At 41.7% G+C, this 26,696-nt stretch overlaps 4 protein-coding genes across 6 annotated transcripts; 2 read left to right on the forward strand and 2 right to left on the reverse strand.

Moving 5' to 3' along the window:
* Positions 1-12,729, forward strand: LOC111642731 (fatty acid synthase-like). The gene is made up of 20 exons (XM_089588601.1): positions 1-357; positions 1,260-1,742; positions 2,701-3,413; positions 3,499-3,709; positions 3,780-3,940; positions 4,027-4,344; positions 4,776-5,214; positions 5,309-5,680; positions 6,763-7,164; positions 7,261-8,052; positions 8,146-8,491; positions 8,612-8,877; positions 8,959-9,454; positions 9,552-9,751; positions 9,835-10,253; positions 10,327-10,609; positions 10,703-11,175; positions 11,244-11,498; positions 11,583-11,837; positions 11,947-12,729. The coding sequence occupies exons 1-20, from the start codon at positions 174-176 to the stop codon at positions 12,115-12,117; spliced, it is 7,239 nt and encodes a 2,412-aa protein (XP_089444727.1). The 5' UTR covers positions 1-173; the 3' UTR covers positions 12,118-12,729.
* LOC106636314 (uncharacterized) lies at positions 12,639-14,909 on the reverse strand. 2 transcript variants are annotated; one of them, XM_014348675.3, is made up of 4 exons: positions 14,439-14,909; positions 13,712-13,953; positions 13,355-13,627; positions 12,639-13,271 (listed from the first exon to the last, which is right to left on the reverse strand). In XM_014348675.3, the coding sequence occupies exons 2-4, from the start codon at positions 13,945-13,947 to the stop codon at positions 13,022-13,024; spliced, it is 759 nt and encodes a 252-aa protein (XP_014204161.3). In that variant the 5' UTR covers positions 13,948-13,953; positions 14,439-14,909; the 3' UTR covers positions 12,639-13,021. The 2 variants fall into 2 exon arrangements, with proteins under 2 accessions (XP_014204161.3, XP_089444729.1); XM_089588603.1 differs by having other exon boundaries at positions 13,712-13,985.
* A 2,030-nt stretch (positions 14,910-16,939) lies between these two features.
* Lnk (SH2B adapter-like protein Lnk) lies at positions 16,940-23,327 on the forward strand. Of its 2 annotated transcripts, none has more exons than XM_014348740.2 (5): positions 16,940-17,780; positions 18,560-19,485; positions 19,572-19,777; positions 19,857-20,129; positions 21,239-23,327. In XM_014348740.2, exons 1-5 carry the CDS (start codon positions 17,527-17,529, stop codon positions 21,404-21,406), a joined length of 1,827 nt encoding a protein of 608 aa, XP_014204226.2. In that variant the 5' UTR covers positions 16,940-17,526; the 3' UTR covers positions 21,407-23,327. The 2 variants fall into 2 exon arrangements, 1 of the variants encoding a protein (XP_014204226.2); XR_001338874.3 differs by having other exon boundaries at positions 16,941-17,780; positions 19,857-20,259; positions 21,239-21,328.
* A 55-nt stretch (positions 23,328-23,382) lies between these two features.
* On the reverse strand, positions 23,383-26,558 carry LOC106636358 (protein phosphatase 1H). The gene is made up of 6 exons (XM_014348739.2): positions 25,584-26,558; positions 25,255-25,512; positions 24,986-25,191; positions 24,647-24,917; positions 24,318-24,577; positions 23,383-24,231 (listed from the first exon to the last, which is right to left on the reverse strand). The coding sequence occupies exons 1-6, from the start codon at positions 25,767-25,769 to the stop codon at positions 23,979-23,981; spliced, it is 1,434 nt and encodes a 477-aa protein (XP_014204225.2). The 5' UTR covers positions 25,770-26,558; the 3' UTR covers positions 23,383-23,978.
* Between the last annotated feature and the right edge of the window lie 138 nt (positions 26,559-26,696).

Here is a 26,696-nt window from a genome sequence, read left to right on the forward strand (position 1 = left end):
ATACTCGAACGCGAGTGTTTACAACAGTGGTGGTGCGAATAGTGAGATATTGGAAAATCGCGACAACGACAAAAGTATACATATACAATACACGTACACCTGATAAAATAGACCATACGTTGTACATACGAATAAAAGAGCAGTGAGCTAAAAGTAAATAGTACATCGGGAACATGTCGACGGTCAATTGCGAGAGGCCGAAGGTGCCGAGGCTCAAGAAGGTCCCGCCCGAGGAGGAGATCGTCATCAGCGGCATTGCCGGCAGGTTTCCAGAGTCAAACGACATGAGGCACTTTCAGGAAAACTTGATGAACAAGCTCGATCTCATTACAGACGACGATCGAAGGTGGAAACTAAGTAAGCCGATGGCCCCCTTTTTTTATGCTTTACTTTTATTTATTTATTCAGTTATTTATTTATTTTTGTTTTGTTTATCCAAGACGCCTTGCGTCCGTTTATATCAGTTTTAGCCGCGTACAAAATATGCCGATTGTCACGCCCGAAATCACGTAATGAAAATGGTTAAACTCGGAGTTTTCCATAGCGAGTCAAGTAATAGTATGGAAAAATTTCCCCAAGTATACCAGCATTCATACGTTGCATGAATATTGTACTTTGCGATGTTTCACGAGCACCCGTAAGTCGCGTAACGATGTTGCGTAACGCGTTCGTTATTATTTGAAACTTTGGACGGCTATACTTTTGAGTGACCCGAATCCTCCATACTCATTGTAATGGGTATAATTACCTTAGGCTTGATGAATCGTAATTTCAAATCGTTCATTACAATTTTTAATCCTGACCTCTTTTATGTACATGAGTTTCGTGCTCGGAAAGTGACTCTGTGCGTGTTATACCGTGCACACGATTAATATACTTTCCAACATTGGTCACATATGCCCACTTTGCAGCGATCCGTTTAACTGCCACACGATGAAAAGCTTTTTTGCATAAAGCGAAAATAAACGAATGAAAAAGAAAAAAAAAAGGTCTTGCGAATGAAGCTCCGGACTTTGTAATGAGCCGCGCGGTGGTCGATTGAAAATCAAAAAACCTAAACGTCATGAATATTAAAAGGCACAAAGTTGGACGAGCCGGCGTTACGTGCGTCATCGCGCGGTTGACCCGATGTAAAACGACGAAAAACGATAACAACAAGCGCGCGTTTTCCATCGCTATATCACGCGTCGTGCCATACGTAAAGTATAGGTACTTATGTTGTATCATTATATGGTTAATATGATTGTCCGTGACGACAGATCACCCGGAAATACCGCAGGACACGGGCAAGGTAAACAACCTCGAAAAGTTCGATGCCCTATTCTTCGGGGTGCACTTCAAGCAGGCCCACACGATGGACCCTATGTGCCGGATGCTGCTGGAGCACGCGTACGAGGCCGTGGTCGATGCCGGGGTCAACCCGCGGACGATGCGAGGCAAGAGGTGCGGCGTCTTTATAGGCGCGTGTTTCTCCGAGTCGGAGAAAACCTGGTTCTACGAGAAGCTGCAGGTCAACGGGTTCGGGATAACGGGTTGCAGCCGTGCCATGCTGGCCAATAGGATCTCGTACTTTTTGGGCATCACCGGGCCCAGTTACACCGTCGACTCGGCCTGCAGCTCGAGCTTATTTGCCCTGGAGCACGCGTACAGAGCCATACGGGATGGACTGTGCGACGCGGCCCTCGTGGGTGGCTGCAATCTATGCCTCCACCCCTACGTCTCGCTCCAGTTTTCGAGGCTTGGTGAGCTATAATATCCACACACACACACTCATTTGGTTCTCATGCTTTTTGAGCTTTAGTTCGCTGTAGTTGGCAAAACATTAATTTTTTATTATTTTCAAGTACAACCTCATTGAACAGTTTTTTTTTTTTTTTTTTTTTTTTTTTTTACCATGCATAGACTGTGTCCCACCTCAAACGAGTAAATAACTGATAAAGAAAAAAGAAAAAAGAAAAAAGTTTCCAACACATGTGTGGTTAAAGGTACAAATTAATTATGCAAGGTAGCAAAAAATGGGCTAATATATGTAAAAGCAGATAACGCTGACACAAAAGCCAACAGTTGCTACACTTTTTATAAAAAAAAAAAAAAAAAAAAAAAAAAAAAGTATATTTACAAAACTCGTACATCATGACGTTGCTGTTTTAGATATTCATTTCATTTCTCCAATTAAAATCAATTTTGCCTGTATAGAGAATCATGAAAATTATTTGGAATTCTGTTGGAAAATATTCCTTTGGCATTCAAAATAATCCCAAAAAGTGTGTCTCATTATTTCCGAAAGTAACGAGTACTATTGTACACTTTATCTCAAAAACTATGCTGAAAAAAAAAGGGGGCACGACGGAAGGTGCACCTTTTATTATAACGACATTGCATGAATTGACTGCTTGAATAAATATTCTTGTGTTGCTTGAAAATTTAATATTGTTGAATGGTTACTTTTGATTCGGTGAGTTAAAATAGTATTATATACCGTACATCCATTTGAGTTGAGTGATATTGTAAATAAAATAAAAAAATGAAAAGAGAAAAAAGTTGTTTTAAGCACATGGCACGTCACCAGTACACAGCACAATACGAGACACGTAGACATTTCGAGCAAAATGAGAAAAGTTTCAAAAGCACCAATGATCTATACATACATGTACGGAGGATTTATGTAATGAAACTTATATATAACAATGTGCTTAAAAGGCGTGCTGTCGCCGGACGGTCGTTGCAAGTCCTTCGACGAATCCGCCAACGGGTACACGCGCAGCGAAGCCATAGCTATGATATTCCTGCAAAAGGCCAAAGACGCGAAGCGGATTTACGCAACGGTCGTCCACGCAAAGACCAACTGCGACGGTTTCAAGGAGCAGGGCATCACCTTCCCCTCGAGCCACATGCAGGGCAAGCTGCTCGAGGAGTTCTACGAGGAGATAGGCGTCCCACCCTCGAGCATCGACTTCATCGAGGCCCACGGCACCGGGACCAAGGTCGGCGACCCCGAGGAGGTCAACGCCCTCGACCGCGTGTTTTGCACCGGGCGCACCGAGCCCCTCTGGATCGGCTCGATCAAGTCCAACCTCGGCCACTCGGAGCCCGCCAGTGGCCTCTGCTCCGTCGCCAAGGTCGTCGTAGGCATGGAGACCGGCCTCATACCCCCCAACCTTCACTTCAAGAACGTGCGCAAGGGCATCAAGGCCCTCGAGGAGGGCAGGCTGCGCGTCGTCACCGAGCCCACGCCGTGGAACGGTGGCCTGGCTGGTATCAACTCGTTCGGCTTCGGTGGGGCCAACGCCCACGTCCTGCTCAAGTCCAATCCCAAGGAGAAGGTCAACGGGGGCCAGCCCAACGACGACCTGCCCCGGCTGGTCGCCGTCTCCGGCAGGACCGAGGAGGCCATAGACGTGCTCCTCACCGACGTAATTACAACATTGGACTTTTCTTCTTTTTCATTCGATTATGACTCGAGTGTTTCATCTCGTTTGTCTCGGTGTGCCTTGGCAGATTGAGAGCCGACCAGCCGACGTCGAGTACATAAGGCTCCTGCACGACATTCACTCGGACGACATAAACGGCCACCTGTTCCGAGGCTACACCATCGTGCCCGCCCGGGGACTCGTGCAGAACAAAACTCGCGAAATCGGCAACTACTTGGGCCTGAAGAAGCCCGTTTGGTTCGTCTTCTCCGGCATGGGGTCTCAGTGGCCGGGAATGGGTAAGACGACATTTACCTCATTTATGTAAAATGTGCGAGTTCATATACATACGTGTTTCGAACTGTGCAGGAAAGGCCCTGATGCGGCTGCCGGTATTCGCGGAGGCGATAAGAAAGTGCGACGCGGCCCTGAAACCCCACGGCGTCGACATAGTCCACATAATCACGAGCAAAGACAAAACGATCTTTGACAACATTCTCAACTCGTTTGTCGGCATCGCTGCCGTTCAAGTGAGTTTTATTCAATGTCCCCTGAAAAAAAAAAAAAAAAAAAAAAACTTGCAAGTTCACCTGAAACGGCAACTTTTCGTGTACAGATCGGTTTGGTGGACGTTCTCCGCTCGCTCGGCATCGAACCGGACAACGTGATCGGCCACTCGGTAGGTGAGTTGGGCTGCGCCTACGCGGACGGTTGCTTCACCGCCGAGCAGATGATCCTCTCGGCTTACTCGCGCGGCCTCGCCTCCGTCGAGACCAAAGTCATCCACGGCTCCATGGCGGCTGTAGGCCTCGGCTACAACGAGCTCAAGGACATGTGTCCACCCGACATCAAGATTGCCTGCCACAACGCGGCCGACAGCTCGACCATCAGTGGACCTGCAGAGTCCATGAAGGTCTTTGTCGCCAAGTTGCAGGTGAACATCTATACTTGTTCATATACGTGCTTTTGGGGCGTTTTCTTTTCAAATTGCTAAGGTGTTCGATCAAAACTCGAACGCGATGGAATTTTTTTTTTTTTTTTTTTTTTTCCAAGAAATACAGGTCATGAAAATGATTGGAACCCGTAGTTTGGCGAGTCGTTACAAAAGTCGCGTTGAAATTAAAAAAGAACAATGTATATACAATTTTCAAATAAATTAAACGGGGGGTACCAAACAATGTACAATACAACCCTTTGGACGAAAAAGTCAATGTTCTACCTCTGTTGTATTTTTGCAACAATGTTTACCAAACAACAAACATATATATCGTACCTATACGCAAAAAAAAAAAAAATATAAATATATATATATATACATATGAGCAAACAAAGCAAAGTACAAAAAGCGTTGTGAACGAGTGATAGGCAAAGAACATATTCGCGCGGGAGGTGGCGTGCAGCAACATCCCGTACCACAGTAGCTACATAGCGCCAATGGGTCCCAAGTTGCTCGCCTACCTTCAAAAAATCCTGCCATCGGCGAGGCCGCGCAGCTCCAAGTGGCTGAGCACTTCGGTGCCGGTCGACAAGTGGGACACGGCCGCGGCTCGGCTATCCTCCGCGGAGTACCACACCAACAACTTGCTCAGTCCCGTCCTCTTCGAGGAAACCTCCGTCTTGATCCCTAAGGACGCCATTGCCATCGAGATAGCGCCCCACGGCCTCCTCCAGGCGATCCTACGGCGATCGCTCGCCCCGACGGTCGCCAACATACCCCTGACCCAACGGGGCCACGAGGACAACGTCCAGGTGCTACTCCAGGCGATCGGCAAAATGTACAACTGCGGACTCCAGCCCCAATTGGGTAAGCCAGAGTATATATACTCACACACATGTATACCCATATACTTTGGGGCGGATATGAGACGAAGGTTGGTTTATCGATGACTTGTGCTCAGACAAGCTGTATCCGGCTGTGGCTTATCCGGTGAGCCGGTCGACGCCGATGATATCGCCCCTCGTCAAGTGGGAGCACTCCGAGGACTGGTACGTGACGTCGTACAGGCTGCAAGAGAAGATAACATCGGGCGAGCGGGTGGTCAACGTCATACTCACGGACGAGGACTTTGAATTCGTGAGTGGCCACATCATTGACGGGCGCAACTTGTTCCCGGCCACGGGATACTTGGCCCTCATTTGGGAGACCGTCGGCATGATGCGCGGTGAGCTCTACACCGAAGTTTCGGTCGTCTTCGAGGACGTCAAGTTCCTCAGGGCCACGACCGTCAGCAAAGAGGCCAACGTCGAGTTCACTCTTATGGTCCAAAAAGGTCAGGCTTGCAAATACCTCAACTTTAACAACCGCCCGTCTTGCGCGTCTCATGTGCCCACGACAATAATTGACTCGTTGTGTCTGGAATTAATTATTCTTACGTGACAATTGTTCAAGACTGAAAATTAATAGGTAGGGTACCCCCACCTGGGGCCAAATCTACTTCCAAGTTTAGTCTCGAAGAATCGAAAGGCATTCCCACGAAATAATAATTTACTCCACGTTTGGAATTTTTTCAAAAGCATAAAGACGTCTTGACTCTCCTCCCCCTTTTTTTTCGGATAACTACAGCTATTGTAGGATAAACGAGTGTAAAATAAAAATCGGCTTTCGATCAAATTCCAAAATAATACACTTTCTCGTATATTTAATAAATTTTTCGCAATAGTGTGCGGAAAATGGGTGTTTTCCGCACTGATATTAGTGTGGAAAATCGATTTTCCCACATTGTGTGCGACAAAGGTGTGCGGCAAAGGTTTTTCCGCACAGTGTGCGGAAAAGGTGTGTGGCAAAGGTTTTTGTCACACAGTGTGTGGAAAAAGTGTGCGGCAAAGGTTTTTGCCGCACAGTGTGCGGAAAAGGTGTGTGGAAAAGGTTTTGCCACACACCGGAAAAAATTTTGCTACCCACTGGAAATCAAAATTCAAACCTATTTTGTACCTATTTTCCTCACACATTGCGAAAAAACTTGTACGCAACTCGTGCGGGACGATTTCCCGCACTCGTGTGATAGACTCGCACTCGTGGCCAGTGACGGTAACTCGTACCTTGCGATCACACTCGTGCTACGCACTCGTGTGCTCAACTGGTACTCGTTCCCGTCAACTGCGGCACTCGTGTGAGTCAATCACTACTCGTGCGGGAAATCGTCTTTTCCGCACTTGTTACGTAAATAACTATTGTGGGAACCAATAGGTATGTCCAACTTTAAAAATGCCACGCAGTGCTTTTCAATTTGAAAAATAAGGGTAAGTATGTTTTTCCCCTCAAAACGATTGTAGGGAATATATTTTAGGGGCAAAAATCGGAAATTTACGTACAGATGCACGTGTACCAGCGAGTGTTAAAAATAATTTATAGGCACGGGGAGGTTCGAGGTCGTCGAGGGCGGCGTGGCAGTGGTGACGGGCTTCGTGCGGGTCATAGACACCTCGAAGGACAAAAAAGTGACACCGAAACTGATGACCATCGACAAAGACGATCCGGAGGAATTGTCGTCCCGCGACATCTACAAGGAGCTGAGACTCCGGGGCTACTACTACAGCGGATACTTTCGCGCCATCACCGGCTCCACCATCGACGGAACGAAGGGCCGAATCTCTTGGCACAACAACTGGGTCGCCTTCATGGACAACATGCTGCAGATGCAGATACTTGGCAGTGACACGCGCGGCCTCTTCGTACCCACGGGCATAATGAAGATGACCATCGACGCCAAGAGCCACCTCGACTACATCCGTACCTTGCAAGACGAAGTTAAAGGTGAGACGAAGCAAAAAATGTAGTAACACGCGCCGTTGGGCTTTTTGTCCACCTTTGATGCATCGGAGTTTGTTTGCTTTGTTCCCCGATGCCCAGAAATTCCCGTTTACGTCAACAAACCTCTCGACGTCATCGTCTCCGGAGGCATAGAAATTCGTGGCCTGAAAGCCAGCGCGATCCCGCGCAGAAAGCCGGCCGGCGAGCCCGTCCTTGAGGAGTACAAGTTCGTCGCGAACGCGGACAGAGCCGAGACGTCGATCCGAGATATGGTACGCCTCGCCACGCACATCGGCTTGGAAAATCACTTGGGCATCAAAATAAAGACGATAGAGCTGTTAGAGGAGGCCGACCACGTGCCCCAGACCGGCAGTCTATTATCGCCCCATATATTCGAGGCGCTGGGCGACATGCCGCTCATACAAGCGGAGGTTGGCATCTTTGGCACCAACGTGTCCATCGAGAACGGGACTCTGCCGGCCGGTGTCACGGTCGGCGACTTGAAAAAGATAACTCCCGACGCCAGCGCCCTCCTGTGCGTAGGCCACGGACTTTTGTCGCCCGGTCGCGCCCAAAACCTCGAGATGCTCCTCGCAGCCACGGAAGAGGGTGGTTTTCTGCTGTTTCGTGAAAACCCCGAGACCAAGGATGTGGTCAAGGCCGTCCAGAGCAAGGGCCTCGAGGTCGTTATGGAAAAGAGGTGCGGCAAGGAGCTGTGCGTCCTCGTGAGGAAGCGCGGCAAGCTACCAAAGAAGACGATCGTCATACCCATCGTCAACGACAAGTTCGACTGGGTTGACGAGATGAAAAACACCATGAAGGACATTTTGGAGGAGGAGTCTCCCGGCACCGCGAGGATCGTCTTCGTCGGCCAGGGGGATTTCGAAAACGGTACGACCCGACTGCACTGCCATTAAGACCACGTGTTCCTTTTAAGTTTTTTTTTTTTTTTTTTTTATCGGAACGAAACTTTTTGCTCGACAGGTCTCATTGGATTCGTGAACTGCATGAGAAAGGAACCAGGTGGCGAGATAGTCCGGGGCATCCTCATCCAAGACTCGAAGGCGCCCAAGTTCTCGCTCCAGGAGCCTTTGTACGCGACGGAACTGCAAAAGGACTTGGCGGTCTGCGTGTTGCGGGAGAACGGCGTCTGGGGTAGCTACAGGCATCTACCGTTGCCCCCGTTGGGCCTGCACCCGGTGCGACACATCACCGCCAACCAGGCCACTCGAGGTGATCTCACCTCGCTCACTTGGTACGAGGGCCCGATCCAGGTCGGCTTCGACAGCGAGAACCTTATCAACGTCATGTTTTCCTCCATAAATTTCCGGTAAGATATCTCACCTTTTCTTTTTTCTCCCCCCACTAAAATGAGCACCGCTTGACCGCGCACTCTCTTCACATGCCACGATCAATAATCAACCGATACGGGTGCTTCAACGGGATAAAGAGACATCATGCTGGCCACTGGCAAACTGGCCGTGGAAGTAGTGGCAAAGACTAGACAGGCGCAAGAGTGCGTCCTAGGATTCGAGTATTGCGGCACGACGACTAAGGGCAAGCGAATCATGGGCCTTATCGAGAATCGAGCCATGACCAACATCTGTCTGGCCGATTTTCTCTTGTCCTGGGAAATTCCGAAAGACTGGTCGTTCGAGGACGCGGCGACAGTTCCCTGCGTGTACGGCACTTGCTACTACGCGCTCTACATCAGCGGTACGTTGCCGTGCCCCATACGTAATTGTGTTCTATTATCCTGAAAGTAAAAGTGAAACGATCGTGTGACGCACACTGCAGGCCAAATGAAGAAGGGCGACAAGGTGCTGATCCACGCGGGTACCGGTGGCGTGGGCCAGGCGGCCATACACCTGGCCCTGTACGAGGGTTGCGAGGTTTTCACGACCGTGGGCACCCCGGAGAAGAGGAGGTTCATCCGCGAGCACTTCCCCCAGATCCCGGACAACCACATCGGCAACTCCCGCGACACCAGCTTCGAGCAGATGATAGCCCAGCAGACAGGTGGTAAGGGTGTCGACATCGTTCTCAACAGTCTCGCGGAGGAAAAGCTTCTGGCGTCGGTGCGCTGCCTGGGGTGGGGTGGACGCTTTTTGGAAATCGGCAAGTTCGATTTGGCGGCCAACAACCCCCTGGGCATGGACTGTTTCCTCAACGAGATCAGTTTCCACGGTATCATGCTGGACAACCTCTTCACAGCCGATGATGAATCGAAAATCATGCTCAAGGAAGTTATGAGCGAGGGCTTGACCAACGGCGCCATCAAGCCTCTGGTCAGGTGAGCGATTAAAATCGATCGTGTACATAATGTCTTATGAAAAATTAATTTACGTGTCTAAAAAAACAAAAAACAAAAAAAAAAAAACAAAAAACAGGACGGTGTTCCCAAGAGATCAAGTGGAAGCGGCTTTCCGGTACATGGCCGCTGGAAAGCATATGGGCAAGGTACTCATCAAAGTCAGGGACGAAAAGGAACCACCCAATAAGCTCATAATGGCGGTGCCGCGCTTTCACTGTCTCGAAAATCGTAGCTACATCCTACTCGGTGGTCTCGGTGGTTTCGGTCTCGAGTTGGGTACGTCAGAGCCCAGATTATTCGTATTCATTTTCAATATGTTGACTCACAAAACTCATGACGATGTATCGGTGCAAGCACAGCCGACTGGTTGGTACTGCGAGGAGCCAAGTACCTGGTCATCACGTCGCGCGTGGGTGTCAGAAACGGATATCAAAAGATGCGCATCAAGACTTGGGAGAGCTACGGCACGAAGGTGGTCGTAGTTTCGGGCAAGGACGCATCGAAGCGCGAGGATTGCCAAGCAATTATCGAAACGGCGTCAAAGCTGGCACCCGTGGACGGCATATTCAACTTGGCGGTGGTGCTGAGGGACGCGCTCTGGGACAATCAGACCCCCGAGTCGTTCGAGGAGTCCTTCAAGTCAAAGGCCTGGTCGACCAAGCACCTGGACCTGCTCACCAGAAAACTCTGCCCCGAGCTCAGGCACTTTGTCGTCTTTTCCTCGGTATCTTGCGGCAGGGGCAACGCCGGCCAATCAAACTACGGGATGTCCAACTCCGTGAGAACACAATGATTATAATAATCATACACAACCTTGATGAGCCATGATACTCATGACGCGACTTGCACAGGTGATGGAGCGAATCTGCGAGAGACGCGCGTCCGAGGGCTTGCCCGGACTGGCCGTTCAGTGGGGCGCGGTGGGCGACGTCGGTCTCGTCGCCGACATGCAAGAGGACAACAAGGAATTAGTCATAGGCGGGACCCTCCAGCAGAGGATATCCTCGTGCTTGCACGAACTCGACGGCTTCCTGCGCCAAAAAGCCGCGATTGTCTCGAGTATGGTGGTGGCCGAGAAGAAAGCGGGCTCGGGGGCCAAAGCAAACATCGTTGACACCATCCTCAACATAATGGGTGAGTTTGACGATAAATGAAGGAAAAAAGAAAAAAAACATATTACAACAATGGCGATGATAATAATGGTGAAATAAATGTGGGGACTCGAAGGCTTGAAGGACCTCAAGACGATAAGCCCGCAGACGTCGCTGGCCGAGCTGGGGATGGACTCGATGATGGCCGTGGAGATCAAGCAGACCCTCGAGCGCGAGTTCGAGCTCTTCCTCACGGCTCAGGACATTCGAGGCTTGAACTTTGCTAAACTGCAGGAGATGTCGGCCAAGGAGACGAACGACGGGAAGAAACGGGCCGCGGACGCGGGCTCGGCCGAAGTAGTCACGGGGATGAAGCTCCTCGTGCGGACCGTAGGTAACGTCGAGATCAATCCCGAAACTTGTCTCAGGCTGTCCAGCAAGGAAGAATCCGACCGGGGGGAGGTGTACCTGGTGCCCGGTATCGAGGGCATCGGCACGATCTTTTACGAGCTTGCGCCAAAAATCAAGGCACCCGCGATCTGCCTGCAACTCGGCACCGAGGACGTAGCCCAGGACTCCATCACCAGCATGGCTGACAAACTTTTGCCGGTATGCACATGTTTTTTCTTGCATCATCCTGCATCTGCAGACACTCATTTCTTGGTAACTTTTCGCAGCACATACTGAAGAGGAACAAGAATCGTCGGGACTTTTTGCTGGTGGGTTACTCGTTCGGTTCCATGATTGCGATCGAGCTTGCGAGGAGGCTCGAGGCAGAGGGACTGCACGGCCGGCTCGTACTCATCGACGGCGCGCCGGAGCTCATGAAACTCATCCAGAGCCAACAGCTGGCCTCAAACAGTAACGAAGAACTTCAGAGTAACATTTTGCTCGGCATCATGGATCTGATAGCACCCGCTGCGAGTCCCGAGGTACCTAAATTTGTCGTTTCCATGTATACCTGATGAGTAATATAATTGCTGTAATCATAATCTTTAACATCATCATCATCATAGCTGGTCGTGCAACTAGAAAAGTGCTCGAGTTGGGAGGAGAAGCTGCAAGCCTTCCTCAAGGGCTTGTCCGCAAACGCGACAATGGAAATTTCCAGGGAAAGCCAAGCTGGCATCTGTACCGCGGTGTACAAGCGGCTGCTCGCGGTCCAGAGTTACGACGCGTCCCAGCTGCCGCTCTTAAAAACGCCGATTATCCTACTCAAACCCACGGCGCCAACTTTGCGAACTGCGCCCGAGGATTATGATCTCTGCAAGGTATACATTATTCAATTCGCTACTTTTCGATTTTATAAGTATATTATACCCACGGGTATCTTGGACACGTAAAATAAGTACTATACAAATAAAATCAATTCCTATACAGATAACGAGGGAGAAGATAGAAATTCACTACGTAGAGGGGAACCACGTAACGATTTTGGACAACAACAAAGTAGCCATGGCCATCAACGGCGAGCCCATAGAGGATGCGGAAGAATTTAAAAAGCAAATAACTGAGGGATGCACGTCAAAGGCTGCGGCGCTAGCACAATAACTTCTTTTTTCCATAGGATCGAATTGTAAATTAATTTTTTGCTTTAACAAGTATTTCAAAAGTTACAAATACTTAACGAAAGGAGCTCATCCTCTTACATCATACCGCTTAAACCAAGAAAATTTTTTCATCCAATCGCGTTGTACGTGGAAATATAGGAGCGATAGATTAGTGAATATTATTTTAGTCTCACAGCTTAGCAGTTAAAGAAATATTTAACAAACAAAATACATACACATATAATATTTACTCTATTATTAAGCACAAATTATTACTTATATTTAAGCTTGATCTAAATATGTTTTAAATAACAATCAACGCCAGAAAATCAATGTATCAATGCTTCATCATTACTTCAAAATATTCATTCAACATTTTTTTTGTGTATTCTTACAAATCATTGTTGGTATTGAAAACATATTGTAGAAATGTAAAGTCAAACAATAACATATGTTTAATAATAACCCTTAATAAATTGAGGAAAAAGATTTTTGTTCTCTTAACAATAAAAACACCAAAAATAGGTTCCATAAAAAATTTTAATACAATACTTCATGCATACACTTTTTATATCTCGTGATAATAAGGACAATACATTGTATGTACAAAAATGATATCTGTAGCTTAGAAAAGTCATTATTCATGGAGATTATCATGATTTATAAGCCCTTATTAAAACCACGCGTTTCGTTTATTCTTAATCGACAATCATTCAAATATACTATCTAGTTATCTATATTATATACAATGTTAGAGAAATTTTTCTTGAAATTAATCAATCCACTTATGACCTTTTCAAATTATCACAAATAATTTTTCAAAAGGCAGTTAGGTAGTTTTTTTTTTTTTTTGCTCATGTTCATTATGAAAAAAGAAAAAGATGAAAAATGAGCGTTCATATAAATTAAAAATCCATGGGCTCCAACGTTGGATTACCAGCATTGACTTCTATTGTTTGATCAAAGTCGAAAATGCTTTCGTTACTGTTGTTGTTACTGCTGCTAATGGTATTATTGTTGACATTGGAAGAATTCATGCCGTTATTATTACTGTTGTTGTTATCGTCGGACGGAATCGGTGATGGTGTATTACTTGGGAAAAAGCGTAAATGCTTGCTTGGGGTCCAAAGAACTAAAGCCATGGAGGGCCGCTCCCTGAAAGAGAAAATCTTATCCAGTTTTACTTTCAGGATTAATTTTTTGTAGATTATTCAAGAGAATCAACCATGGCTACTTACAATTTTGATATAGATTGTGTTAGTAAACTTGGTGGTAGAATAGGTTCGTTCTGCAGTCTTTTGACCTCATCAGATATTACTAGTCTAGGTTCACTATGGCTATTATTTGAATCCAAGGAGTTTTTCAAGTCTACATCTAAAAAATTCGACTGTTTGAGTACATTTTGAATTGTTGTTGGTTCAACTTTGTTTGTATCGACACTGCTACTTATATGCAATTCTTGTAAGTGTTGGGCCATATTTTCTTCGGTAATCAATTGCTTAGTAGGTCTCCTTAAAGTAATCCACAGATAATGTTATTTACTCAAAATTTTCTTCCAATAGACTATACTTGAAATAGTTAGGGAACAAACTTACATTTCAACAAGATCTGGTGCCTCTAGTTTTCTTTTAAAAGACCGATCACCTATTGCACATGGTTTTTGACGGCCAGTGAAGTATACTAAATCTGGTTGTTGAGGAGACGAAATAACCCAAGGCATTGACATTGGAGGTACTTGCGGCATTCCCAGCCATTGAGCCTCATTATGCAAACTGCTATTGTTCTGGTGTTGGAATACAGACTGGGGGGTGTGCAGGTGTGCTCCGCCCATGGTACTCTGTGTTCCAATAGGAACTGAGTAAAAGTAAGCTGATGTAGGCAATGCAAGAAAAACCAAGAGACAATCCAACGATACTTTGTTACTTTTATTTGTTTATCTTTAATTCACCTCATTTTAAAGTTAAAAAGATTTTCTTTTTCTGTTGTGAATTTTCAATGGAGCCAATAGCAATTGTGATTCTTAAATAATAAAAGAACACGTCAACATTCACAAATGTTGACTTTTGTCTCTTGGATCTTTCCTGCCTGCTCTTAATGTGCATCCCCCATGTTCAAAGGGGAATCATCCAAGTGAGTGAAAACGAGCAAAGAGAAAGTAAAAAACTTGAACGAAAACAAGGATACGAGAAAGATAATTAACAAGTTAAGGGACATGCAGCAGTTGATGTTTCAAGCCCCACAGACCAAACAGACCACGCAAATCAAGTATTACATGAGAGAGGTAGGTTATAAGTAGGCATAAGCAACATGTTGTAGACTTACTGGTACGGAAGGCACAGCACCAGGAAACAGATTTCCTCTGTTGGTCGCCAGGCTAAAAGCTGATACAGAACCTGGGGCGATGAAACGAGCTACGATGATGTTGCTGCGTTTCTCAGAAGTATCGCCTGGATCTTCTTATATCTCTCAGATTTTAAAAAGCACTGTTAGAACTTTTCTCGCTTGACAAAATTATACCGTATCACACGTATCGATAACTTTTTAACACAAGTTTTTTACGCGAGAAGAAATACTTCATAAGAACAGCGGACTCGGCATTCGCATAACCAACTCAACATCAGCTAAATAACTGAAGAACTGACGAATCTGACGATTCTGCTACTGACAACGATATATATATATATGTATAGGTGGTCGCGATCGAGCCTCGAAGGGATTTAAACTCGTTTAACTCAACACTTTGTTATCTTCCAATATTTACCAAACAATGTCCAAAGATAGCTGACTCTCGCTTTTTCTATACAATCTTAAATGGAATCACCATACATGTACAAGTGTATGTACATGCAAATAGTTGGGTTGCGGGTTGTACGCACGGAATTACGGAATTCGGGGATAGGGAGGCTTCGAGTATGTTCTAGCTGTTTCTCTGAAACACCATCATGGTTTAAGTTTAAATAAATAAAATAACTTAAAATTAGTCAAATGGACGCTGTAGATATCAAAATCACGTATATTTAAAATTTTTTTTTTCGCTTTTAGGAAGAAAGTGTGTGATTTGACTGCAGAATTAAAAAATATTGTGTATAAAAATGTAAGGACTAAAAAAAATTAAACTTAACAATTGTTATGTAATATGTAATTAAACACTAGTCGAGCCAAAAAATGTACTGAATAATAGCATTTTTTCGAGAGTGACTTTTTTTCTCTCTTTTTCAAGAAAGAAATAATTCATTTTTAAGTGATGAACGCATTGATGATCAAGAATATTAATTAAAATGAAAATAATTTGGGTTTCAACTTCAACTTTTTCGTGCTGTATACTTGAAATATTTTTCTCTACGATATCATACTACGGATGCGATTAAATAGAGTATTATAGCGATCTTCTTTTCGCGATCTTGGAACGTTTTTTTCGGCTCTTGGTATAATATAGGAAAAACGTCATTCGCACACCTGGTGCATGATCATACCCGACCAAAGCAATTACCAAAAGGACACACGCGTTAAAATTTGCATTGCTCTGGTAGATGGGCACCAGGTATCATTAAAAACTACAACCACAACATTTCTACTTTTGATATATTATTCTTACATGGGCACAATGTATTTTGAAAAAATAATTCAAATTTTTTTTTCTTATATAGGTTATTGAATAATGCTTAATTTACAATAAAAAACGCAGACTTTTGTTCACTAAACTTTTATTTATTTTTTTTTTCGGTTACTTTTTTCCTTTGATCACAGTCAGATGCAGAAAGTGTTGTTAATGCGCAGAAAATACATATCTGCCACAGCGTAATAAACTTTAATAAGTATATAGTAATCAACAATTAGAAAATTTCCAAAGTTATAATTTTGAAAAAAAAAAAAAAAAAAATCTTCGTAGAGGTTTTGTATTACCATGTAAAACAAAACTTAGTAAGTGATACATTTTTATCTACGTTTCATTTCGAAACAAAGTCTATAGCTGTTTTCGTTTATTGAAATATTCATACAATCAATTTTTGCGCAATACGTTGCGAACGAGTGGGAGGATCGATTCAAAGTCCACATTATTTTCTTTTGTTCTGCAAACCTGGCACATGGATAAAAAAAAATTTTTTGTTTAGTAAAAAAATGTCAAACTCTTGCAAATAAATTAACACACATAGTTATAGCACGATAAAGTTCAACCTTACACAGATCTCGTACAGCGAAACAGCAATGTTTAGATCTTGCACATTAATTATAATCTATTTTTAAATATACTCGATGCACTTCCTCAATTGTTTTTAAAACGTTGTGCATGACAGTAAATTATATATATATATATATATCCTTATATATACGTTCATACATCGTCAAGAGCGTGGTCACGTGGGTCATCACGGAGAATAGTAAACAAATCGGGCGTCTGCTACATATTATATACCACACTGCACGCAGATGATGCCTATATATGCATGCAGGTATATTATGTAGACTATACTATACATAAAAAAACCATGTAAGTAAGAAGAAGTATACTTATATGAAAAGAAATGGAAAAAAATTAAATTTTTGAAAACGAATTGAACGATATCGGCAAAGTATATGCAGGAAACTCGCTATAGGTATAAGTTAACTGGTTGCTGTAATGGGCTCTCCTGGGACTTCTTCGAAGAATAAAGCCAACTTTGTACAGCCAATTGGCAGATTGTTTAATTAAAGAGCTGCAATGCATACTTGTGAGGCATATACATACATATTACTGCATGGATTTGAAGTGTTTTTGATATTTTGATGCGGGGTTTATTCAGTAGGCAATAATACTTAGTCATGTATTTGTAATTTTGTATTTATTATAAGCACGTGCCAATACTACATACACTTATAACCTGACTCCAGAGATGAGTACTCAAGACTCTCGAGAGAGACATCATGCAGAATTGCAGAGTTGCCAGATACCCAGAGAGCTAAAAAAAGAGAATCAGCTGCTCTGCAACTATATACACACATATATATGTCTATACGTGTATTTCGGAGCTCTCGGAGTGCTCGGCGCGGAGACTCTCTCGTGAAGATAATATCCGAACGAAGAAAGGGAGCGGGGAGAGTGGATCGTCGCTTAGCAGTGTCCCGCGCGGTGAGTGAGAGCTTGTGCGGCACGGCACAGCTCGTCGCATGCTCGGATTTCGACGCAAACAAGGACGTCGAGGAAGACGACCGGCAGCTCCCCATCACTGCACAAGTAACACTAGCTGATCATCATCATCGGGAGGGAGAGAAAGAGGCTGCGTGGGCGCGGGTTATCCCAGCCATGCCTTTACCTTTAGTAGCTGGGCTCTGGAGGCCCTTCATACTCACCCCCATTGGTGCTACCATACTGTTGATCGCCTCCTGCTGATCACGCCACGGAGGAGTAGCCGTAGAAAATCTTCAGCACAGGATGAGCAACGGCGCCGCGGCCGCGAGCTCGCCTACGGGCACCGCAGCCGCCGGCAACAGCGAGGACTGGGCCGAGTTTTGCGATAGGCAGGCAAGGTACGCCGCTCAAGAGTTTGCCCGGGCGTTCTGCACGTACGTCAACGTCGAGCTCACCGAGATCGCCAGGACCAATCTCTCGTACAAAGACTTTTTGAGAAAGTTCTTTGAGAGATTCTGCGATCACTTCGAAGTGGAGTACAGCAAGCGTTCGGTCAGGTAATGGATTCGTACATGTACTTATTGTATAGTTAGATCACCTGTTAAACCTCATCTTACTACTCTGGGTATTTTTATGATCTGCTCAACATGCTGATTTCATTTTCACGTTTTTTGCGTTTATTTACATTTTTGTAAGTACTTATATGTCTTCCCTCACGCAGTTCCAAAAATTTCAGTTGCTCAATTACGGTGATGAATTTTTTCCAATCGAAAATTTTGTGTTTAATTGTCAATAAGTAGTACCAAAATTCGAAATTAATGCGGTATGAATAGGGAATCAATAATAATTGCGTTCACTTTTCTGTGTCGGTTTTTTCAATTGTGTAGCATTATCAATCTGTCTCACTCAAGTATAACGTCTCATATTAGAAGCCATTAAATTCACTTGTAGCTCACTTACCAATTATTCCGTTTTCAAGCATGATATAATACAAATGCACATCATTGTGGTCTTGTTATGGCTACACACGGTATAATAACTATTGTGGTTCAAGATCCCATATTCAATTTCATTCTGCGGATTTTAACATAATTGAAATAATTTGTAACTAAATTTTTTACAAATCAATTTAAACACAATTTGAATCATTGAGCTGATTTTGTGGTATGAATGCCGACCTGATGAGTTCTTAAAAAGTAATTTTATATATCAGAGTTTACAATGTTGCAATAAATTAAACTAATGTTTAAACAAATGTAATTGAAGTTTTCATTTTTTTTTTTTTTCCTTTAATTTTTGTTAAACTGAACTGATTTTATTGTTCGCTGATTTTTAGATCGCCATCGAGCCAAAATCTGAGGCTAACAGCATCCAACAACCGCATAAGCAATGCAATCAGCCAAAACAACAGGATATCCGTGAGAGCCTCTTCTAATGAGGAGTTTGGCAATCATTTGCAGCAAAATGGTGAAAAAACATCGCCGAAATCCACACACAAACCTTTCTTCAGGCGCTTGTCTTTCAAGGGTCTGAAAAAAAGTAAGGCGTTCTTTCTTAAGCAGCAAAGCGACGATACGGAGCGAGCTCACGTAGAACATCGCAAGGTCGACAAGCATTCAAAAACCAAACTTTCGAAAATCGTCGTCGAATGTAGAAAAGAAGGATACGTGAATGCGATGGTTGTCGAAAACGCCGATAATGCCGAGAACACAAACATCTCATTAAATAACACCGACAACACAGATGGATCCCAACAGTTTGAAAAGTGCAGGCTGTCCCTGGTCCGAGCCAGTGCTGGCTACATGCTCGAGTTCTTTTACTCCTCGAAATCTAAGCCACGCTACGGCATATTTTGCTCGGGTATATCGGAGACGCGAGAGACGACGGCTCTCGAGATGCCCGACAAAGAGAACACCTTTGTTCTAAAAACCGGGGAAAAGGAATTCATCATAGAGGCAAAGGATCCCGCCGATATGAAGTCGTGGCTGGCGACGATCAAATATTGCATACGAGATCCCCAGGGACTGCAGTGCGAGAGCAGTGGAAGCGATCTAATTGACGATGGGAGTTTGATGCACGGACTCGTCTCGATGCACGTCGATGAAGACAGGGCTAGGGCTAATTCTGCGAGCAAAAGTATCCGTTCCAACACAGATCATTTGGATGAGCACGGCAGTAATCCACCAGAATTGCCACCGAGATTGAAGGCGAGAAGTAGCAGTAACTTAGAGTTGTGCTCATCGCAACAAGAAATCGAACAGAGTAAGCTCGAGTAAAATGCTGCATACACGCAAAATACTACCATTTTTTAACCAATTTTGCTAAAAATTCGGAATTTTAACTTTTAGTTGCAGGCAACGAGGTAGAATCTTTTGTAGATCTTTCAAGTAGTCTCCGAGAGTATCCGTGGTTTCATGGAACACTTCCAAGAACCGATGCTACGATGTTGGTCTTACACAACGGCACTGACGGCCACGGCACGTTTTTAGTACGACAGAGCGAAACGCGAAAAGGAGAATACGTTCTGACATTCAACTTCCAAGGGAAAGCCAAGGTAATGCAAATATTAGCTATTGAAAAAGCGTCGATTTTATTTAAAGCTAGTTCTTTTATGAGATTTCTTTGCATTTTAGCATCTGAGAATGACGTTGAACGACCAGGGTTGCCGAGTTCAGCATCTCAGTTTCAGCACAATTCACGACATGTTAGAGCATTTCCGCCAGCATCCAATACCTTTGGAGACGGGTGGAACGGCCGATGTCAAGCTCACTGAGTACGTGGTGGCGAGCCACGTGGTGCACGGTCAACCAGTCCTTCCTACCACTACCCTTAATTCTTCGTCACAACCATCGGACGCGACGATGCAACAAGAGCGCAGAGTGGTACCATTGCCGGAGCCTAGAGAAGTAAGAGTCTACAGTGAGAATCTTACTCCTCAGGAGTGAGCACCGATACCGTACGAGACAGCCAGTGCACGCTTCTGTGTCTGTCTATTTAATTTTCCCACAGTCAGATGTCGTGGTTTTTACATAAACAGTGAGTAGATAAAAAAACGCTAAGATGACATCCGTGAGATATGTTTTATCCTTGCACAAGTCTCACAAAAAAAAAACAACTAATAATAATTTTAAGTTTCTACATATGTATATATACATATACACATATAATTTTCTAATATTTTTCATACCTTGGCTCGATGCAACTAAAAATAATTTTACGTCTTACATATATAATTAACAGTTAAGAGTTAAATAAGTTGCTTCTTCACAATAATTAATTTTACTTCAAAACTTCGTTTGCCAAATTTTCATTACCTTTAATTTGTTTTTATTTTTCTTTATGAGATAATCAAACTGCTTTAGTCTTGAAATAATTTTATATTAAGAAATAATGGCAATTTATTTACTCACAATCCCAATTATTATGAAAAATAACAATTACATTTTAATGACTGGGGGATGGATACATATTAACCCTTAATACATGGAATAAAATTTCTGGTTGTTAACGATTCTACATTAATCAAATTATAAAATTCATCAAAGTAATTAGAAGTAGATGATGAAAAATGACTTGCATAGATCCAGAAATTTTAAACGAAAAATTGAGTTGGTAAATAATTTACATTGATCCATTAATGCCTTAAAGACACATTTTTTCCTCAAATTAAGCTGTTTCTTATTCATTTCAAAAGTAGAAAATGGGTTGATTGTGTTTAATTTTTATCTTCCTTACTTTGTTTTATTTTATTTTATTTTTTAAAACCTAGCCAATATTTTATAAACCTTGTTGAAGCTCTAGATTATTTTTGTTACTTTTCAAAACTTGTTGAAACAATATTTTATCATTACAACGTTCTTATGCTTTTTTGGCGTTAATGGGTTAACTCAAAACTTTTGGTCATCTGCACATCTTAAACATCCAACTCAAAACAGTTAATAAACTTCAAAAACTAACCAATAAATAAAATATATTTTTTATTAGCATGATTTATAATTGAGTGATTGTAAACTAGGTACAAACTTTTGCTGGTTCAATAAGACTTCGGACCGAATCGCTCGAGAGAATTGAACAACAGCAACTACAAGTACAACAGCAGCATTTGCAACATCAGAGTAATATCACAGGTGAGCAACAGGCTACGGCAAATCGGGCTGTTCAGAATGCATATAGCTTTCTTTGACGCTGGATGAGCAAAACCTTACCAAATCGTTATCACCCGGTTGGACCCTCCGATTAAAAACTGCTCCAACGAGTCACGTTGCAAGTGTGTATAAATAATATGCATATGAGGTCGCGATCTGCAGTTGTTTTATTGGATTTTGTAAAAATTTAGTTACGTAGTTTTTACTTATATGACTCCATTACCCTTGACATTAGAAATTTTATTTTTGAAATGTTTAATTTTTTTATTGTTGCCATTTCTTTCACAATTCGGGTTTGACTTAAAAAAATGTTTTAAAATCAATCAAATGTAATAAAGATACAGGACGTTCAAATTTCGTTAAATTAAGGAGTAACATCTCGTGCGTCAATGAGATTTAAAATTTGATTATTTTTTCTTTATATGAAAAAAGAAAAATTTCTGCCCAATTTATTTCCGAGTGGCCCCTAGTCGATTAAAATGAGGTTAAACTCAAATTATAAGTATTTTGAGACATTTTTCAATTAATTTTTATTTTTAAAACTATGTCACTCACTCAAGGCTAATCAGGGAAATTCATAAAGTATAGTATTAAAGTATTTCTCGAAACACCTGAATAGTACAGATATATCGCGTTGGTTTTAAAGTAACATTTTAATATTAACCATTTCAAAAATTATAACCCTGTATATGTATAATGTACGTTAATTTGTTTGCAACTCAGTTCCTTTAGAGAAAAAAAAATATTCTGCCATAAAAAAAAATCTGTATATTTTACGTGTAAAAATTTCGGACAGAAAAGTTTTAAGAATATTTTGAAACAAAGCTGCTTCGGCGGTGATTGAGATTAATCAATAGATTTTTTATTACTAATCAAATTCCTGCGTTATTTTAGAATATAAAAGGTTGTTTGCTTTTGCAATATACTTTTTAATGGACTTTAAGTAGCTTATTATTGCAATTTTTTGAAATTTTTAGCTTCCTTAAATGCTGTCAGATTCAGATGTATGTTTATCAATGTCCTTAATTATATCTTATTTATTTGATACGTGTATAAACTACATCACTCAGAAGCTTTATTACATTAATACAACGAAATGCCATAAGTTATCAATGCAACAACAGGATTTATAATGATTGTCTTTTAAGTCATTTAAATTATTTCCTAGTACTTTAGGGCTATTATTATTTTACGTTTTTCATAGTTTTGTCTTGTATTGGAATTTATGCTGTGCTACTTGCATTCCCAATTTTTATAAGTATATTTATATACATACATGCATAGAATATAAAGTGCAACCATGAATGAAATATGTACCATAGAAAAAAAAGAGGCACCCGTGCCTTGAAAAACCAATTGTAAACAAACTTTATGCTCATTTTAGTGACAATATTTATAACATTTAAATAAGAACTTCGCTTGCAATGTAATTGCATTAAGTTGCTATTTTTTGATGATAAAGACTAGTTTTATGACTTTATACGATGATATTACTTTTGTTATATATATATTTAATTTTATTGAGAATAAGATATGAAAAACTGAACTTTTGAATGGTATGTAATATATAATGGATTAGAATGTGTGCAAAATATGTAATGGTGTGTAATATATATAAATATAATGTAATATACATTCGTAATACATGATGGCGTTTTGTAATTACGTTCATCTTTCCATACATTTTCGTATTTTGACAGTTTTACCATCGCAGTTTCAAAAATTGAGACCTGTAGTCCACACAACAGATTAAATATGGTGCAGATATTAAGTATTCAAATATGGGATTGTTACTTTTTCTTGAGATAGAAAAAAAAAATAATAAGAAGTTAGGAGAGAAATTGCAACAACCATTGGGTAAGTACGGTAGACAATATCAGTATCATTCAATATATAATAATTTTGCAATAAATTTATTATTCTAATGTAACCTGATGGTTCTTGCATGATGAAAGATAACAAAAAACATTGCATGACATATGTATAAATTTATTATTACAAATTTAATGCTGTAAGCTATTTATTTTACAATCTTCAACTAATAAAAATATTTTCCATTGTATTTACAATATGTTATAGTAAGTGAAGATAAATTTGGTATTGAAATAATTTACTTTAAAGATAAAAATATACTGTAGGTATGTCTAAATGCACATAGAAATTATTTATACAATTTGAATTATAAACATAAAACTGTAAAGCGTACTTGACTATGAAATGCTCTGATGTTACTAGTAAACTGGAATGTCTTAATTGTTTGAATGAAACAAATACTTATTAGAAATTTAATTCAAAAAATGTGTGATTAGCAGTCCAATACTTTGCTCTATTTAAAAAAAATGTTAACGAATACGTATATATTTAGTGCATACAAATTCCTGGTAGAAAAAAGACTTGTTTCCATCTTTAAAGCTATTCAGTGATCCTGCACATAAGATTTGTAAATATTAGACTTAGTTTCTAAGTGAAAATTTTTATTTCTTTATTTTATACGCAGTTAAATGAAAATGCAATAAAAAAGATGAATCTTTCTACCAAGTATTTGTTCAAGTATCGTCTTTTTTTTATGTCCACCTTCAAAGCGAAGGGCTACAAAAAAAGATTAACGCACTAGGTTTCATTATTCGATAACTGCAACGAATTTACCGAGCGTCGTCTTTCTTGCTGCTGCATTTTTACCCACTGTCTATGCTCACACAGATAAGGATAAAGGGGCACAACCATCACGCTTATATCATCGACTGATGCCATCGACATCATGTCGTCCTCACCATTCTCTTGGATTTCGGACTTAAGTCGCCACATGCGCCCCACTAGTCTGCCCCTCGCAGCTTGAACCAGTTCTTGGGCCGCCATTGTCAATCTGAAATTTAATTTTTTTTTTTTTTTTTTTTCAACTTTTTATAAAACCACAATTTTTTACTTGTTTTGAAAAGTATGATTTTTTACCTATACTCCAAAGACGGGTCGTCAGGTGCCACAGTTCTTCTAAGAATATTTGCAGCTGTTTTATCGGAAACTACATCCCAAAGGCCATCGGTTGCCATAAGAATACAATCCCTTTCGGTAAGGTCACATGATTCCAAGTCTAATGATTGAACTTCCGGTTGAGATGATAAAAATGGTTTTATACTGACTCCTGTGTTGGCCGCTTTCAAGCCATGGTCTCCAAAACCTCTAGTCACTCCTATTGTACCCATTACTCTACTCTAAAAGTGCATTAAATAATTATTGACCATCAAAACAGATGTATTTTCAAGCTCTTGAGATCACTTTACCCTTTTTCCTTGGCCAGATATCAGAGGCAGCCTCAAGTCAGGTTGAGCCAAGACTTTGTATGCCCATCCTGTCATGTACGGTTCTCTGTACAAAACCAAAGAGCCAATATCCCTCTGTAATGGTCTTTTTTTAAACTCTAAAGGTGTAAATTGACCCTTTAAAAGTTCTGTTCCTTTTAAGTGTCCAAGAGCTCGCACGCGATTTGACTCAGAGTCAGGCGTATGATCTCTCGTTAGTGCCGATTCCCTTTCTCCCAAAACAAGAATTGTCCTGAAAAATTTGCATTTTACCAAATTTATCAATTAAGGCTCTAATACTTTCTCACAGCAATTACAAACCTAGAATCTCCAGCTCCAGCCGCGTAAAGTTTGCCATTTAAAAACAATACTGTCAAAGATGTGCATCCACCTCCACCTCTTTGTGCTTGCTGCTCAACCATTTGATCCATTTGCCTGTAAGCGAGTTCAATCGCTCCTATCACTAATTCTTGACCTTTGTTACCTTCCAACATTAAAACTTCGCCTGGTATTGCCATTAACCTTTCCTAAAATATTATTGAAAAATTTTAATTAATGATACTCTTGAGAGCAATTTGTACAAAACGCACCAAAATTATTCTGTGAAGGTGTAGTCTGGCAGTTAGTGCCACTTGATAGCCAGCATGGCCATCAAACATTGAAAACATAACATAGGGTAAACTTATATTGGTATCTAGTAATTTTAAGTCTCCTCTCATTGCAGTTGCTTGGTCCTCATTCCAGGTGCTTTTGCCAGCATTTATGCATTCGGCATAACCCGCACACCATGGTAATCTACTGAGATCTCTGGGAACAATGATTGGCCTCACCTTGTGATCAGCACTCACCTAAAAAATTTACGCGTTTTTTTTTTTTCATTGTTATTTTATATCTCCATCATGACAATCATAAAAATTACCTGAGTTTCGTCAGTTGTGAGACCCAAAAAACTTGGTCTGCTGTAAGGCTTGGTTTCGACAGCAATTGGCAAGTTGGAGTTTATCAGGTCTGTGACAGATTCATTATCTACATCGTTAGCATACTGTAATCCATATTCACTAGTACTAACTGCGCTCATTAACGCTGTTTTGAATCTTCCCAACATTTTGGTTTTTGATTGTTTACCAAATCAAGTGCTCTCTATTACAAATACTAGCTTTTTTAAATAAAATTAGGAATGTTGCTTGAGCTGTCTCGTGCCTTATTGACATTAGAACTACTTCCTATCACATTGCATATCTGTGAAAGTAACAACTATAGTTCACACAACGAGGCTTATCAAATTCAGTAACACCAGTGACGTGCTAACCCATTACCAATTAATATCTGCTTATAGTTAGAATCAACTGAAAAATCGTTAAATACTGTATTTTTTCATTTAAATGCTATTGGTAATACTTTAAGTATAGAAAGACGTCGTCTGGAGAAGGCATACAGGCTGCCAAAGAAAAGGAGTTGAGAAAGAGAGACAGGTAGGCACTGTAGGCGGCTGCAGCTGTGGCCAGGTGTTAGGCCAACATGACATTTCTGCACCTATACACTCAAATAATCCACCTCTCTCCTTCTAATTTCGTTCGTACTTTCTGTCCAGACTCAACATTACACATGGTAAAGTCGAACCATATTTCTCATTCAACGAGATAAGTAACAGAGTAAGATTGTGATGTGTTGCAATAAGAATATTTGCTAGGGAACCGAGCGCAGTGGCGCGGAGAGACTTTATCTTTTCTTGCTTGGCCTCCTCTGTTTTAATTGTGTTGCGCGAGCCCGAAAAAGGCTCTTTTGCAGTCTACAGTGTCTACACAGGACTTCACGTATATAAGCACAAGCACACTGCCTCACAAACGACAAAAAATAACAAATTAATACAAAACTTGTAACACCTTTTGTTTATTTTTTTTTGTGTTTTGCTGCTGCTTGTCACTCCTCTCTCTCTCTCTTCTGCTCCCGCGCTGCGGATGCGGATTGCGGATTTGCGGATTGCAATTGCAATGCAAATGTATATTTATATATGTACACAAGAGGCGTCAAG

Source organism: Copidosoma floridanum, unplaced genomic scaffold, assembly GCF_036245765.1.
Source record: "Copidosoma floridanum isolate Cflo_tuat_1 unplaced genomic scaffold, Cflo_Japanese_pri ptg000007l, whole genome shotgun sequence".
Taxonomy (NCBI): Eukaryota; Metazoa; Arthropoda; class Insecta; order Hymenoptera; family Encyrtidae; genus Copidosoma; species Copidosoma floridanum.

Bases quoted from the DNA above. Each gene is read 5' to 3' on its own strand.
- LOC111642731 (XM_089588601.1), top strand. From the start codon at position 174: ATGTCGACGGTCAATTGCGAGAGGCCGAAGGTGCCGAGGCTCAAGAAG. The intron at 9,455-9,551 runs GTGAGCGATTAA...AACAAAAAACAG, and splicing joins GCCATCAAGCCTCTGGTCAG to GACGGTGTTCCCAAGAGATC. The intron at 10,254-10,326 runs GTGAGAACACAA...CGACTTGCACAG, and splicing joins ACTACGGGATGTCCAACTCC to GTGATGGAGCGAATCTGCGA.
- LOC106636314 (XM_014348675.3), bottom strand. From the start codon at position 13,947: ATGGGCGGAGCACACCTGCACACCCCCCAGTCTGTATTCCAACACCAG. The intron at 13,628-13,711 runs GTAAGTTTGTTC...GATTACTTTAAG, and splicing joins GCACCAGATCTTGTTGAAAT to GAGACCTACTAAGCAATTGA. The intron at 13,272-13,354 runs GTAAGTAGCCAT...TTTCTCTTTCAG, and splicing joins ACACAATCTATATCAAAATT to GGAGCGGCCCTCCATGGCTT.
- Lnk (XM_014348740.2), top strand. From the start codon at position 17,527: ATGAGCAACGGCGCCGCGGCCGCGAGCTCGCCTACGGGCACCGCAGCC. The intron at 17,781-18,559 runs GTAATGGATTCG...GCTGATTTTTAG, and splicing joins TACAGCAAGCGTTCGGTCAG to ATCGCCATCGAGCCAAAATC. The intron at 20,130-21,238 runs GTAAGAGTCTAC...ATTGTAAACTAG, and splicing joins CATTGCCGGAGCCTAGAGAA to GTACAAACTTTTGCTGGTTC.
- LOC106636358 (XM_014348739.2), bottom strand. From the start codon at position 25,769: ATGTTGGGAAGATTCAAAACAGCGTTAATGAGCGCAGTTAGTACTAGT. The intron at 25,513-25,583 runs GTAATTTTTATG...TAAATTTTTTAG, and splicing joins TCACAACTGACGAAACTCAG to GTGAGTGCTGATCACAAGGT. The intron at 24,918-24,985 runs GTTTGTAATTGC...CAAATTTTTCAG, and splicing joins GCTGGAGCTGGAGATTCTAG to GACAATTCTTGTTTTGGGAG.